Source organism: Lepisosteus oculatus, chromosome 15 (genome assembly GCF_040954835.1).
Source record: "Lepisosteus oculatus isolate fLepOcu1 chromosome 15, fLepOcu1.hap2, whole genome shotgun sequence".
Classification (NCBI taxonomy): Eukaryota; Metazoa; Chordata; class Actinopteri; order Semionotiformes; family Lepisosteidae; genus Lepisosteus; species Lepisosteus oculatus.
The window spans coordinates 2,645,039-2,659,442 of NC_090710.1; the positions used below are offsets into that span (position 1 = coordinate 2,645,039).

Genomic DNA, 14,404 nt, shown 5'->3' on the forward strand with positions numbered 1-14,404 from the left:
CTTTAATTCCTCCTTCTAAAAGCTAACAATTTCTGTGCCCTTGTGACTATTATAAAATTTATGTTGAGTAAAAACAAGTTCTTCAGTAATACTATCTGATATCACAAGGTCTATTTTTCTTTTATTCTCTTTTAACTTTAAAATTTCATTTTGATTTCTGTTAAATGCACACATTTAACACATTAGTTTAACCTACCTCTTGAAATAAAAATATAAAGTAGCCACCCCTCTCCCTGTAGAATGATGCATTGAAGAAAAACTTAGATTAACGCTAATTGCACTTATTTTTTACAGTATGTTTCTTGTCATAAAAATGTATCTATTGTAGAAAATGTATATCACTTCCCTCTTTTTTTATTTTTATCAATAGTTGTTCCTTTTCGTAAGGTGATGTAAGCTATTCATAGTAAATGCGGTTATTTAAATTACCCCTAACATTTGTGTATTATCAAAATACAAAATCATATAATGCATTAATAAGATGGATACTCTGTTTTAATCTTAAAACTGAGTTACAAATGTGAGCACTGGACAATTAAAAATCTTGAACTGACTATCATGATTACCCATGTTATGAGGAAAAACAATAATGAGGCAAAAAAATATTGTCTGGTTGGCAGAACCTGAAAAACGATGGCAGCGGATTATTTCTAAAAGATGCTACAACTTAATTTGTTCACCTCAACTTCACTTCACTATGAATGTATTCATCATGTGCTGTCAAACTATTGATATAAATATAATCTGATAAATATCTGTTTTTAATATCACCTGTGTAAATGGGCTGGTTGCATGCTGCCTTTGCTGGGGCTTCCTGTATATTGCTTGCTTTCTTGATTCACTCTTCACAGATTGCAGTATGACATGCAGCTATCTGCACAGACATGTGCAGCTGTGCGAAAGTGCTGTGAGGGTGGCCTAGCAGCATGTTGTGTTCTTGATAGCAAAACACTCCTTGCATCTACAAGCCCACAAAACTGCCATCATCAAAAGTCAACTGTACTTTTACAGTGCAATATCATTTGATCCTCTGCTGTATGATACAGTCTGGGAAAAAGTTGTTTCTCCAGAATCTATGAGTGTTGTGTACAGCAATCTTTTCCCTAATATAATGGTTATTCTACTCACATACAGAATGTGTTGCTTGCCGTTGATTACAAGAACAGAGTACACGTACAGTTTGAAGTTGAAACTATAGAAAGGTGAGAACTTCCTTTACTGAATATGCAGAAAGGCAGGGGCCGAGGCTCATAGCTGAGACAGTGTTATCACTGGTGCGGTCTGCTGTGTCTCATCAGGTTTTGGACCTGCTCAGTGCAGTACTGAGATGAGATGCCTATAATGGAAAACCAAGTTGTTATGCTGGGATGGTGAAGTTGGTATAGAGAGAAAGATTCTATGTAGAGTCTTTGAGTTAGTGTCCAAAATAGGCGAGAGAGTAACCATGACCATGGATTAATCTGATTTGATTTGGTTTCCTGATCCATCCATTATTAGAAGGCTGCTTATTCCTGGCAACCAGAGCCAGTCAAAACATATAAGTCTTTATGACTTACTGTATGTAAGTACCTCACTAAATAGTAGGGATGAATTAATATTAAGGCTTCCACCAACAGTCCTGCCTGAGAACTTAGAAAACACTAAGTGGGCATTGCAGGCCAGTCCATGATCCACCAATACCTACACAGAACATATAGGTTAAATATAGGTTAGGTTGTTGCTGAAAGTACAAAAAATGTGATCTCTCAAAGAAACAAGAAGTTCAAATGTGAAGACATATACTGTGAATAGAGATATACAGTACAGTGCATATATTCAAATGTAAATAGAGAAACTATTGGGGGTAAAATTCAAATGAACTCTTTAGTATACTTCCCCCTTTCTAAGATTAAAGACCAATTTCTTTACACTAGATTCGAAAGAGAGGACAGGAGGAGCAAGCCAGAATCAATACAATTTTCTTTGAATTACAACAGACTATGGAAAATTAACACCACACAGAAAACTATAACATTTCAGTGCTGTAAATGATGCAATTGATGCAAGTTTGAAAAGTACTGTTAGTTCGTAAAGGTCAGAGTTAGTTTTAGCTCTCTTCCCTTTGCAGGTGGGGACTTGGAGCAGAAGAGATGGAGTCTCTCTGAGGTCTGCATACTGATTTCATACTTATACTGCACTTCCATTAATTTATGATTTGTCTATTCAGTTTCCGCATTATCCGACATACTATCGGTTCCGTTTAGGTCAGATAATCGGGACCCTGTGCTGTTAAAATGTTGGTCGGACAAGCTGAAGCTGTGTAGTGCGCTGTGCGTCAATAATGAGAGTTAATCGGAGTGAAGCAAAATCTGATTTCAGTTGTTCACATCTCATTTTGGGAACATTAAAGTGAGTGTAAGGTGTTTTTTGTGCGCTCGTTTGGTAACATTTACAGGTCACCTGAAAAGAATATTTTTAAATCATATTTCAGCTATTTAGTTCAATGAGTGTTGGTAGCTGATTAGTCATTTAGCTAACCAAGAAAATATAGAAGTAGTGGCACTCTTTTCAGACATTTCTGTTTCTTCAGAAGAATGTACGTTCATTGGGCTAATTCTTATATTGTTCAAGTATACATGTAGGGGTCTGGTGTCTGGTTGGGGGTAATAAGCTTAAGGAGACTTGCTGAAGATCAAAAGTGTAGCTTTGTTGCCCTTTTAGTTTCACAGTGCTATGTGGTAATCACTGGAAGGTGGCCATGGGGCATTTCGCTTTTATAAGAGCAAAAGGGAGGAAGGGTTGAGTCTTAAGTAGGAAAGGGTAAGGGTTATTGACACTGTCCACTCTGGGGGACAGCAGAATAACAGGGCCCACTCCCTACACTGTAAGAGGAGTGCTCTCACTGTCTTCCATGAGCACTGGAGCACTCTCTAGATCTGGTGTGTGTGGGGGGTGGCTTTTTCCTCAGAGGGCACCAGGCTAGCCAAGTGAGCTGGAATTTGGGAGGATGCAACTGATCCCCAGCATGGAGGCATCCCGGTCTAGAGCACCACATGGCCCCGTGGAGATATGCGCACCCTGGAACTGGTTTCACTTCCGCGCGGATGACGTGGGATGGACCCACCCACTTAGTGTCCAGTTTGGGGCAGCGTTCACGAATCCTCCAAGGACTGTAGACCCAGACCACTGTCTGTGGCTGGAGGGGCTGCACGTGATGGCTCCTGCGATACCACCGCCCCACTGCTCAGTCCCGTTCGGCAGCGTAGTCGTGGACTGCTCCCTTTCCTCTCAGGTTCTTCTAGCGTACCTGGACTCGTTCATCATGGGTCTTGGCTCAGAGACCACCTTCACCAGTGTCTGCAGCACCTGAGCTTGAGGAAGGCAGGAGTGTAGCCAGAGGACTCTCGCTCCCCCTGAGCGACGGGCGAGGAGCACCAGTGGCAGCTGCAGATCCCAGTGCTTTTGGACCTCCAGGGACAGCTGCATCCCAGGGTGCAGTTCAATCACTCAGCATGGTGGTCCTAGTCTTATGAATGCCCTGGCACCAATACAAAATCAGGAAGTTTCTTCTCTGGTTGTTCTTGAGGAACCCCGAAGCGGCTGGTGAAACCCCCCTATTAGGCCCTCGAACACCAAATGTGCCCCCTTGTCTGGGGATTGTTGTGAAGCTATGATTGGTAAAGGCCAGGGGGAAATTTGGCCAGGACAGCAGGGTTAACACCCCTACTCATTTCAAGAAACGCCTTGGGATTTGTGATGATGGAGAGTCAGGACCTCAGTTTAATGTCCCAATCAAAGGAGCACCTTTTTTGTCATATAGTGTGTCCCTCACTATACTGGGCCATTAGGACACACAGGCTGCAGGGTAAGCACTGCCTAGTGATCCCATTAACATCTCTTCCTGTGACAATCTTAGCTCTCCCAGGAGTCTTCCATCCAGGTACTGGCTAGGCTCAGAACTACTTAACTTCAGTGGACTGCCAGCTGTGAGTTGTTTGCTGCAGCACAATATGAATGATGTCTGCAACTCGGTATAGATCATTGAAGAGTAAATTACATCCTTCAAATTCCATTTTTACACTTTTTATGACTTTTGTCAGTTTTTTTTTACATAAATTAGTTCATGGCTCATATGTATTCTTAGGTTATATATAAGAGCCTCATTGGCTTTACACATTTGATACTTGCTTAACTTTATAAGTAAAACATTGACATACAATTATATGGATATATATTCTGTCAAATTAAACAGTTTTAATTTAAAAGTAAAAAGGGACTAAACTTAATTTCCTTAATATACCTAAGACTGAAAATAAATTCAGCTTGAAATCTTTATACATTTTATGACTTAATTAGACTGCACGACTAAAAAGCAATTCAGATTTAGTTGACTCAAAGCAAGAGCATTCATAACCAGTTGTGTGACTAAAATGTGACTACATGCTGTATAATAGTCATTTCATGTTTCTATGATTGTATGAGAAACTTATGACTAAATGAACATTGGTGCATTCTCAGCAGCTCATGAAGACAGGGTACGCAGATGGCTGTTGCTGGCGTCGCTGTCTACAAACCCATGATAAATGTTTTCATTGAGCAGATATCTGAAGTGCCTGTCTCCTGAGCTGCAGGTTTTCAGTTGGAGTCCCTGTATTCGATATTACATGCCATGCCCGACATATGAAATATGTACATGTAAACATGAAATATTTACAGAATAATCAAGCCAGTGTCCTTGGTGTGACAGTGTGTGATAGCACAGACACCAAACGTTTGTTGTGGTCAAGCAGACGATGGGTAGTGCACTGCATGGAGCACTTTGCTTTGAGGTTTGTGAGCTGCTGGCAACTTCCCAATGGCTGACTGGCCTGAATTGCACTGCAGGCTGTTGGCTGTGTTCACAAGGTGGAGTAGCACACTGCCCAACCAGGAAGCAAGCCAGCTGGACGGGAGCAGGGCTTTGGTTCAATGTCAGGTCAATCTTTAACCAGAACATTCGTTTTCTAGCCATCAAGGTAGAAATAAGTCCACCTACAAAACACAGGCTGGAAGGAGAAGTTGCACTGATTCAGCTAATTCTAGTTTCTGTAATTTTGTTTTACTTCACAAACCTGTTTTGCTCATGTAAGATACAGTGCCTTGCAAAAGTATTCGGCCCCCTTGAACTTTTCAACCTTTTGCCACATTTCAGGCTTCAAACATAAAGATATACATTTTTTATTTTATGTGAAGAATCACCAACAAGTGGGACACAATTGTGAAGTGGAACGAAATCTATTGGATTTTTGAAACTTTTTTAACTAATAAAAAAATGAAAAGTGGGGCGTGCAAAATTATTCGGCCCCCTTGCGTTAATACTTTGTAGAGCCACCTTTTGCTGCGATTACAGCTGCAAGTCGCTTGGGGTATGTCTCTATCAGTTTTGCACATCGAGAGACTGAAATTCTTGCCCATTCTTCCTTGCAAAACAGCTCGAGCTCAGTGAGGTTGGATGGAGAGCGTTTGTGAACAGCAGTTTTCAGCTCTTTCCACAGATTCTCGATTGGATTCAGGTCTGGACTTTGACTTGGCCATTCAAACACCTGGATACGTTTATTTGTGAACCATTCCTTTGTAGATTTTGCTGTATGTTTGGGATCATTGTCTTGTTGGAAGATAAATCTCCGTCCCAGTTTCAGGTCTTTTGCAGACTCCAACAGGTTTTCATCCAGAATGGTCCTGTATTTGGCTGCATCCATCTTCCCCTCAATTTTAACCATCTTCCCTGTCCCTGCTGAAGAAAAGCAGGCCCAAACCATGATGCTGCCACCACCATGTTTGACAGTGGGGATGGTGTGTTGAGGGTGATGAGCTGTGTTGCTTTTACGCCAAACATATCGTTTTGCATTGTGGCCAAAAAGTTCGATTTTGGTTTCATCTGACCAGAGCACCTTCTTCCACATGTTTGGGGTGTCTCCCAGGTGGCTTGTGGCAAACTTTAGACGAGACTTTTTATGGATATCTTTGAGAAATGGCTTTCTTCTTGCCACTCTTCCATAAAGGCCAGATTTGTGCAGTGTAAGACTGATTGTTGTCCTATGGACAGACTCTCCCACCTCAGCTGTAGTTCTCTGCAGTTCATCCAGAGTGGTCATGGGCCTCTTGGCTGCATCTCTGATCAGTCTTCTCCTTGTCTGAGCTGAAAGTTTAGAGGGATGGCCAGGTCTTGGTAGATTTGCAGTGGTCTGATACTCCTTCCATTTCAAGATGATTGCTTGCACAGTGCTCCTTGGGATGTTTGAAGCTTGGGAAATCTTTTTGTATCCAAATCCGGCTTTAAACTTCTCCACAACAGTATTACGGACCTGCCTGGTGTGTTCCTTGGTCTTCATGATGCTCTCTGCGCTTTCAACAGAACCTTGAGACTATCACAGAGCAGGTGCATTTATACAGAGACTTGATTACACACAGGTGGATTCTATTTATCACCATCAGTCATTTAGGACAACATTGGATCATTCAGAGATCCTTGCTGAACTTCTGGAGTGAGTTTGCTGCACTGAAAGTAAAGGGGCCGAATAATTTTGCACGCCCCACTTTTCATTTTTTATTAGTTAAAAAGGTTTCAAAAATCCAATAGATTTTGTTCCACTTCACAATTGTGTCCCACTTGTTGGTGATTCTTCACATAAAATAAAAAATTTATATCTTTATGTTTGAAGCCTGAAATGTGGCAAAAGGTTGAAAAGTTCAAGGGGGCCGAATACTTTCGCAAGGCACTGTAATTCCAAAGGGCTTCCGAAGCCCCTCAAGCAGTGAAGGTGCTTGTTCATAGAGCATTATAATAAATAAACTTTATTTTATATCACGCCTTTAAAGGTAACTTCTCAAAGCGCTTCACAGAATGACAACAATAAAAAAAAATACACGAGATATGCACGATGAGAACACACAGAGGAGACAGTAGGTAGTGGTACTAAATACAGTAGGAACAGTTAAGTTAAGGCTCTTCTAAAGAAGAAGGTTTTGAATCATAGAGTGCAGACGGGCTTGGAGGACAGGTAGGACAGAATAAAAAGAGCAAAGGTTGTTAGGTGGGGAGTAGGGTGATAGTAACTCATACAGGTACTGAGGTGCCAAGCCATACAGAGCCTTATAGGTGAGCATGAGGATTTTGAGGTTCACACGAAGCTTGACAGGAAGCCAGTGCAAGAACCCCAGGGTAGGAGTAATGTGATCACTTGCACTAGACCTGGTCAGGAATTCTGGCTGCCGAATTTTGGACAGACTGGAGTTTGTTGAATGTGGATTTAGAAACCCCAACATTACAGCATTACAGTAGTTGATTCGGGAGAAGACAAATGTGTTGACCAGCTTTTCAGCCACAGTTAGTGATAGCATAGGGCGTAGTCGAGCGATACTTCTAAAGTGAAAGAAAGATGTTTTAACAATATGCTGCACATGTGGGTTGAATGTCAAGCCTGAATCAAATATCACCCGCAGGCCTTTCACTGTAGACTGAAGCTCAAGTACAGTTCCATCAATAGGAGGGGTTACAGCATTGGCTTGACAAAGTTGATGGAGGGTGCCAATAAGCAAGTCTTGTCACAGTTTAGATGAAGGAAATTTTGAGTCATCCGTGTTTTTATGCCGGAGATGCAATTAGATAGAATAGAGACAGCCACATCAGTGTCGGAGCAGAGAGAGCCCAGACATCACCAGATCAAGTGTGTGGGGTCATTAGCCCTCTGGGACTGCTGGGGTTGGTGGGCTTGGGCTGGCCAGGTGTTCTCCCCCATTTTGCCACAGTCGATCTGCTGACTGGCTGGGTGTCTGTAAGCATGCTCGTGCGGTCCGAGAGATCCATTACCACTCCTCCTGCAGCTACTACCTTCTCTTTAGCTCCCATGGGACTTGGCAGAATAGAGACTAGTGAGTGGCTCTGACAGGTGCACATTTCTAAGGAAAGCTGGAACGGTCTGAATCCCTCCCATGTCCTTATGAGGGTCATAGAGGGAAACTGTAAATGGGTGCGTTTTGTCAACAGTCTTTGACTGCAGAATTAACAAAAATGTTCAGAGGCATTATGGAATTGGTTCTCTGTGACAGTCCTGGCATAATCCAAATTATTTAAAATATATATATATATTCTATCTCAATGGAAAGAAAAGAGATGCAGGGGTTAAGAGGAGGTGAAGTTATTTCTGTTTTTTTTTTTTCAAAAGAAACTGGGTGAAAAGGTGACGTGGATTGTTTCCTGTCTCAGGTAAGAATGCCCTCCGTTCCTGTCAAGGCTGAGAACGACAGCTCCGCTGGCTCCTGCCCAGTGTCTGCTCAGTCCCACCAGGGCGCGGTGAACGGAGACGACAGCACCGTGGAGATGAAGTGGATTCGCCCCGATACCCCCAGCAAGTGCACCTGGAGGCTGGGAGCCCCTCCCACTGAGTCCCCGCACCTCCACCTTGAGCTGTGAGTGTCTCTGCTCTCTCGTTCTGGCCTGAACCCCCCTGACATTCACCACATTCATCTCGCCTACGGCAGCTCGCGTCTAAGTTGCTTGAAGTGACCACGGTTTGCTCTGACTGGGGGTGTGTGGTTCTGTGCCTGTTAGGAGGTAGAATCACCTCAAAAAAATGCTTTTTTTAACAAATTGTGAGACGTGCTGGTATGCTGTATACAGTAAATTACAAAACAGGCTTTATGTACTTAATTTCAAGCTCAGCTCTCTACGTTTCTTATCTGTCTGATATCACCCTCCCTCTGCAGCAACTCCCCTCCTCTCAAACATACACAATTTTTGTAAATGTAGGTCCTTGCTTTAATTTATCCACCACTGAAATGCAGCTCCCACCTGGGTGGTACACACAGCAGCCGCCCCACTGCTTTCCAGATCAGATGGTAAAGTGAGAATATTCACCAGCTGGATTAAGGGGGACCTTTGAGGAGTCAAACCTGAATGGCACTTAGATGGGTTAACACCCCACGATGTTGTTCAGAAAGGCTTCATCCTGTGACATGATCAGTGTGCTGCACGATTACATTTCTCCTTTCGGAAAATGCTGGTCCCTGTACAGGACAGACCTAATACAGGGGTTGGGTGATCAGTCTGTATCTTGAATAACCGTCTTTTTTCATAACGCAGAACAAAACCTCCTGGCATCATGCCGAACATCCTGATGAATATCGGCAACACCCCACTAGTACGAATCAACAAGATCGCAAAGGCCTACGGGATCAAGTGTGAAGTGTGTAAGTTCTCCTTCCTTTTCTCCATATGTACAGCTGGGCATTTAGCAGGAGCAGTGTCTAGCCTGGGATTTGTACCTATAACCTTCCAGTTACAAGTCCACAGCCTTATCAGCTACTCCATGCAAGCAAGAGATGGCAAATTAGGCCAATATACCCATTTGACAGTTAATTGATCCAACAATCTCACCCAGCCCTTTCTTGAAAGAAGCTAGGTTATTAACTTCAACTACATGGCTGGGTGGCCTGTTCCAGAGTCCTACAACCCTTTGTGTAAAGGTGCATCCTATCCTTGGTTTTAAATGCACTTCCACATAGATTACATGTGTATCCTCAGGTTCATGTTTCACTGATTCTGAAGTAGTCCATCGGATTGACTTGGTCAGTACTTTCAACGGATAGGTATACTCAGAATCCTCAATTTTAGGGCTTAAGGCATTCCTGAAAATCCCATGTATAAAAAAAAACAGTAATTCAATGGCTAAATTAGCATTAAGTTATATGGGGAAAAATATAATGCGTTCTCTTGTCCACAATTTCCATCCATTTTCACCTAAAAATGCTTAAAACAAATTCAGTTGATTATTTCATGCTTTTCATTAAAAATAAATAGCCTTATACTGTATTTGTACTTAAAGAGAAATCAGTTCTCAAATCAATTGGTGATACTGTAATGATCATATTTTGTATTGCTTTATTTAGTCATTAATAATTTAAGGAAGAGCTCTTCAAAAAAATTGAAAATGAGGAAACTTAGCCGAGCATAAATGTAATTGATAGCTACGGCAATGAACAGTAGGTGCTATAAAAAATAGAACTTATGTAAACAAGGACAAACCGGTAATTATCAAAAATAGGTTTTTGTCAACAATAATAAGTCATCTTGTCACCTTCCTCAATGGCCTTTTTTAGTAAAAACTGCAAACAACGAGGTAGCCTTCAGCCGAATGAGAAGAAAACTTTGCATCATGGCACGCTTAGTCTGATCTTCATTCCACTGCAATTACAGTTTTTCCCATTTTTTCCAAAATTGGATGCCTGGCTTTAGAAACTGCTAAGCACCACCATCTGCAGATTCAGCAGTTGGCTGAATTTTCGTTTTATTCACATACACGGTACGCACAATTGACAAAGATAAATGTAGCGTGTCAGAAATGTTTTTGCTTCACGGCCAGTGCGATATTAAGAAAAATTGCACCGATGAACACCCTGTATAACAGCACACTTAGAGGTTGGTGGCTTTCTCACACACACATTGCTATTTGGGAACCAAGGTGTTTAAGGTAGAGAAGTTCAATCTTGTTCACAGCCTTGCTTTGTTAATCAACCTGTGTTTGTTATTGGAAATGTGGGTGTTAATTGAAATTGCTCATCTAAGCGAAATCTCGTAAGCGCAGGGCTCCTAGATCGAGGTATAGGTACACTTGAATTGGGTCCCTTGGTAATCTTCCCTGAGCGTTTGGTTTAGCTTGTCACTGTGGGATATTCCTTTAAACCCGGGAATGTCTCTTTGCCCTTCACTGGATTGATTCCAAAGCAGGGATGGTTTTATAAATTGGTCACCCAAATTGTGCAGATTTCTAACTAGTGCATTGTTCAATTTTAACAATTTTAATTGTATTTTCCAAACGTTTATGTTTGCCTTTTTAATTTTTCCTCACATTGTGTAGAAGAAAAATGATGTGTCAACACGAACACCTAAGTCTTTCCTCCCAGCCTTTGCAGATGCTCAAAGAAGCCACACAAAATTGACACATTACAGATGAATGAATGCTTCATTTCTCACCAATAGCTCTCTTACAGAGGGCACAGGACAAAGCCACAATGAACCATTCATATATCAATTAAATAACCACAGAGTGAAAGGCATCATTTTCTCAGGGGTCTTAGGATACGAGTGTTGGCTTTCATCTGCGCCACTACGTTTCCTTCCAAGAGGAATGGTTCATTTAACTGCAGATTAGATGTCCAGTCTATAAGTCAGATTCTGTCTTGCGTAACTGGCTTCAGAGGTGATGGAAAGGCCCTCATTGTTTGCCAGGGACATAATCTCTGGAGTTTGCGACTTAAAAGGAAAATGACTAAAATCCCAGGATTGTGTGGTTTTGTCACGGGTTCTGGCTTCTCCCAATGGAAGGCAACTGCTTGCCAAGTAGTTAATACTTCTGAAGGTATGAAAAAGAGCACCAAGTTGCGTTCCCAGAGCGATTAACATGTTAAAGAAGAAAAGATGTAGCCTTGTCCAGTGGTTTTGAACATTGTGACTGTATAGTGGAAGATATGGATCCATGCTACAATGCTACGCGCCGACTTGACTTTAAGAAACTAGGCATTTTCTGTTTTGTTCTTAGTTGCCCTCCTGTTGAAAACGTGAAAAATAAAATAAGCAGAATGAGGACTATTCTTTCTTGCGATCCGATTTTTTTATTTTGGTTTCAGCAAACAACACCACAATAGCAACATCATCATCAAAAACACTGTAACAAGTTCCTCCTCCTTTTCCAAACCCCACAATGATGGAACCCACGTCGGTCTTTCAGTTAGCCTTGTCCAGCTTTCCTCCAGATCTCGGAAATGGCATTGCTAGCCGCAAAACAAGGACCGGTCTATAAAGGTCTATAAATTTACTTCCCTGTATTGATAAAACGTATTCATCCATTGACCAAAGTTGGCTAGAAGTACGTTCAGAGGCCCTAATATACGGTTGTATACGGAAAATGTAGGCACCCTGGTTAGATTGTATGTTTCAGTGAATCTCTGAGTGAAAAGAAGCTAGCGCAGTCTCTGTGTGGTACAAAGTTAAACAAGATATCTTTCTGCAATTTTTAATGCAAAATTGGTATTTGCAATTTGTACATATTTGAAATGATAAAACAGCGAATATGGCACATGCAAATGTTTGGGCATCCCGTTAGTCAGGATTTAGTAAAATTTTCTATTCTTGCCTTTTTTTTTTTACCACTCTTCTTTGCAGAACTCTCCTAGCTCAGAAGTATTCTTAGGACTTCTTGCATGCCGGCATTTTTGAGATCTCCCCACAGACAATGTTCAAATCCGGAGATTGTTAGGGTTATTATTGGTGTTACTCTTCAGCAACAACCTCTTATTCACCCCTTTATGCCCTAAAGACCGTGGACTAGGATTAATTGATATTTAGTTGAATCCATTCTTCCTTCCACCTGCACAATATTTCCTGTGCCACTAGCCGCCATAGAACCCCAAAGTAACCAACCCCCATACTTAACAGTTAGCAAGGTGTTTTTTACTTCAAATGCTTTGCTTCTTTTTCTCCAAATGTGTCTTTTGTGGTTGTGGCCAAAAACGTCAATTTTCTTTTTATTAGTCCACTTTTAATTGTTTAAATGTTTCGAGCTTATCAAGGATTTGATTTGCTTAGTTTACATGTCAAGTTTTGTGATGAGGTCATAGAATCTCCCATGGAGATAATTTTTGTGTACATAATGCTGTACTGTGGACTTTGGACAACAACTCTAGTGTCAGCTAAACTTTTCTGCAGGTCCTTTGCACTGATCTGTGGGTCCTGCATTGCAGATCTGACCGGTTTTCGAGCAGCCCTGAGATTTTTGCCGTCTTCCAGATCTCACCTTAACTATAACAGTTCCCTTTAACTTCCATTTTTAATGTTTCTGACAGCTGATATTGCAAGCTGGAAGTGTTTAGAGACCCTTTTATAGCCTTTCCTTGCTTTATAAAAGTCCCATTTTCTTTTTTTTAAGTCTTTAGACAGCTGCTTGGAAGAACACATGGTTCTTGAAAGTATGCAAAACAACAATCGTAACCTGAGAGCTTAGAAGGATCAGAGTGATTGTGCACCTGATTGAATTTAAGTCAAGCTTTGAAAAACACAAATTTAAAAAATTGTAATGAATCAGCTGGAAGGGTGCTCAGACTTTGCGCATGCCACATTCACTATTTTTTCAGTCTTTTATAATTAGCACATAAACAGTAGTTGTGCATTAAAATGTCCAGGAAGATGTGACATTTAAGTTTGTAGGACACAGAGGTTGCCATCATCTTTTCATTTGGAGATTCGCTTTAACTAACTGTTTGACCAAGGGTGCATAACCATTTGATTACATTTGCCTACATTTGATTACATTTTTGAATATCAACAGTGTATGAATAATTCTCCTTGGTTTAAGTCTGTGGAAGGAGTTTTTATACAGTGCAGATTAAATGGTACAGTGAATATTCGTTTAAGAAATGTCTCTGGAAGTGTTTGGTCATGAAACAAAGAATTCCTCATGTTTGTGCCAGGATATCTGATCCCAGACACCTGAGAGAAAAGCCTGTCTTGATATAAAGAATTTTGTTTTAGAAATATGTTCAACATGATTGTGTGTTATATTAAGTAAATGAATATGGTGCACTGAATTTTTTTATTGAAGCAAGAAACGCACTTATTAAGATAAGATTTTATTGTCCTCTGAGGGAAACTTTTTATGTAACTATGTCTATTTACACAGACATACTGTAGATGTCATCTTTTTGCACAAGACCAGAGAAGTACAATGCAACTCTGCAGCTGCTGTGACGCATCTCTCTCCCTTCTGCCGTGTAGTGGCTAAGTGTGAGTTCTTCAATGCTGGCGGCAGCGTCAAAGACCGGATCAGCCTGCGTATGGTGGAGGACGCGGAGAAGGCTGGGATTCTGAAGCCAGGTGACACCATCATTGAGCCAACATCGGGAAACACTGGTACGTTCAGATGGGACGCAAAACCGAGGTCCTGATTTTCATGCTTATTAAAAATCCAGTGCATTTCTTGAGAAGATGTCCTGTCCAAACTTCCCCTTGGCTTTTATTAATCTTGGCCTCCTAATAATCCCCATCTATGAATTGGCTTCATCACTCTGTTCTCTTCCCCACTGATAGCTGGTGTGCGTTCTGGCCCACTATGGCTGCCGTCGCATCACCAATGTGCAGCACCCACCTGGATGGTGGCAAAGCTGAAAACCCATTACCTGTAAAACACTTCTGAGTGGAGTGTCCATAAAAGCACTATAGAAATGTAAGGAATTATGTTATCAGAGCTCAAGTGGGGCTCAACCTTAGTGAGTGTAAGGAGCATGCTAGAGTGGCTGTAGAATTTATTGATACTCCCTCTAGCTAGAAACAAATAAGTATTTTGCAAATTGTAGGGCTTTTACAGTAATCCTTTCAGCTTCCTATTATTTGCAA

General features: G+C 41.3%; 1 protein-coding gene across 4 annotated transcripts in view; it reads left to right on the top strand.

The window, feature by feature from the left end:
• Window positions 1-14,404, top strand: part of cbsb (cystathionine beta-synthase b) — a 43,733-nt gene that overhangs the window by 12,008 nt on the left and 17,321 nt on the right. For 2 of the 4 annotated variants that reach the window (XM_006638918.3, XM_069179264.1), the window contains exons 2-4: window positions 8,225-8,427; window positions 9,101-9,207; window positions 13,787-13,921. In XM_006638918.3, coding sequence (XP_006638981.2) covers window positions 8,231-8,427; window positions 9,101-9,207; window positions 13,787-13,921 — 439 coding nt within the window. In that variant the 5' untranslated portion in view covers window positions 8,225-8,230. Of the gene's footprint in view, window positions 1-2,107; window positions 2,146-8,183; window positions 8,428-9,100; window positions 9,208-13,786; window positions 13,922-14,404 lie in introns of all 4 variants that reach the window. The other 2 variants (XM_069179266.1, XM_069179265.1) reach the window with 2 other exon arrangements.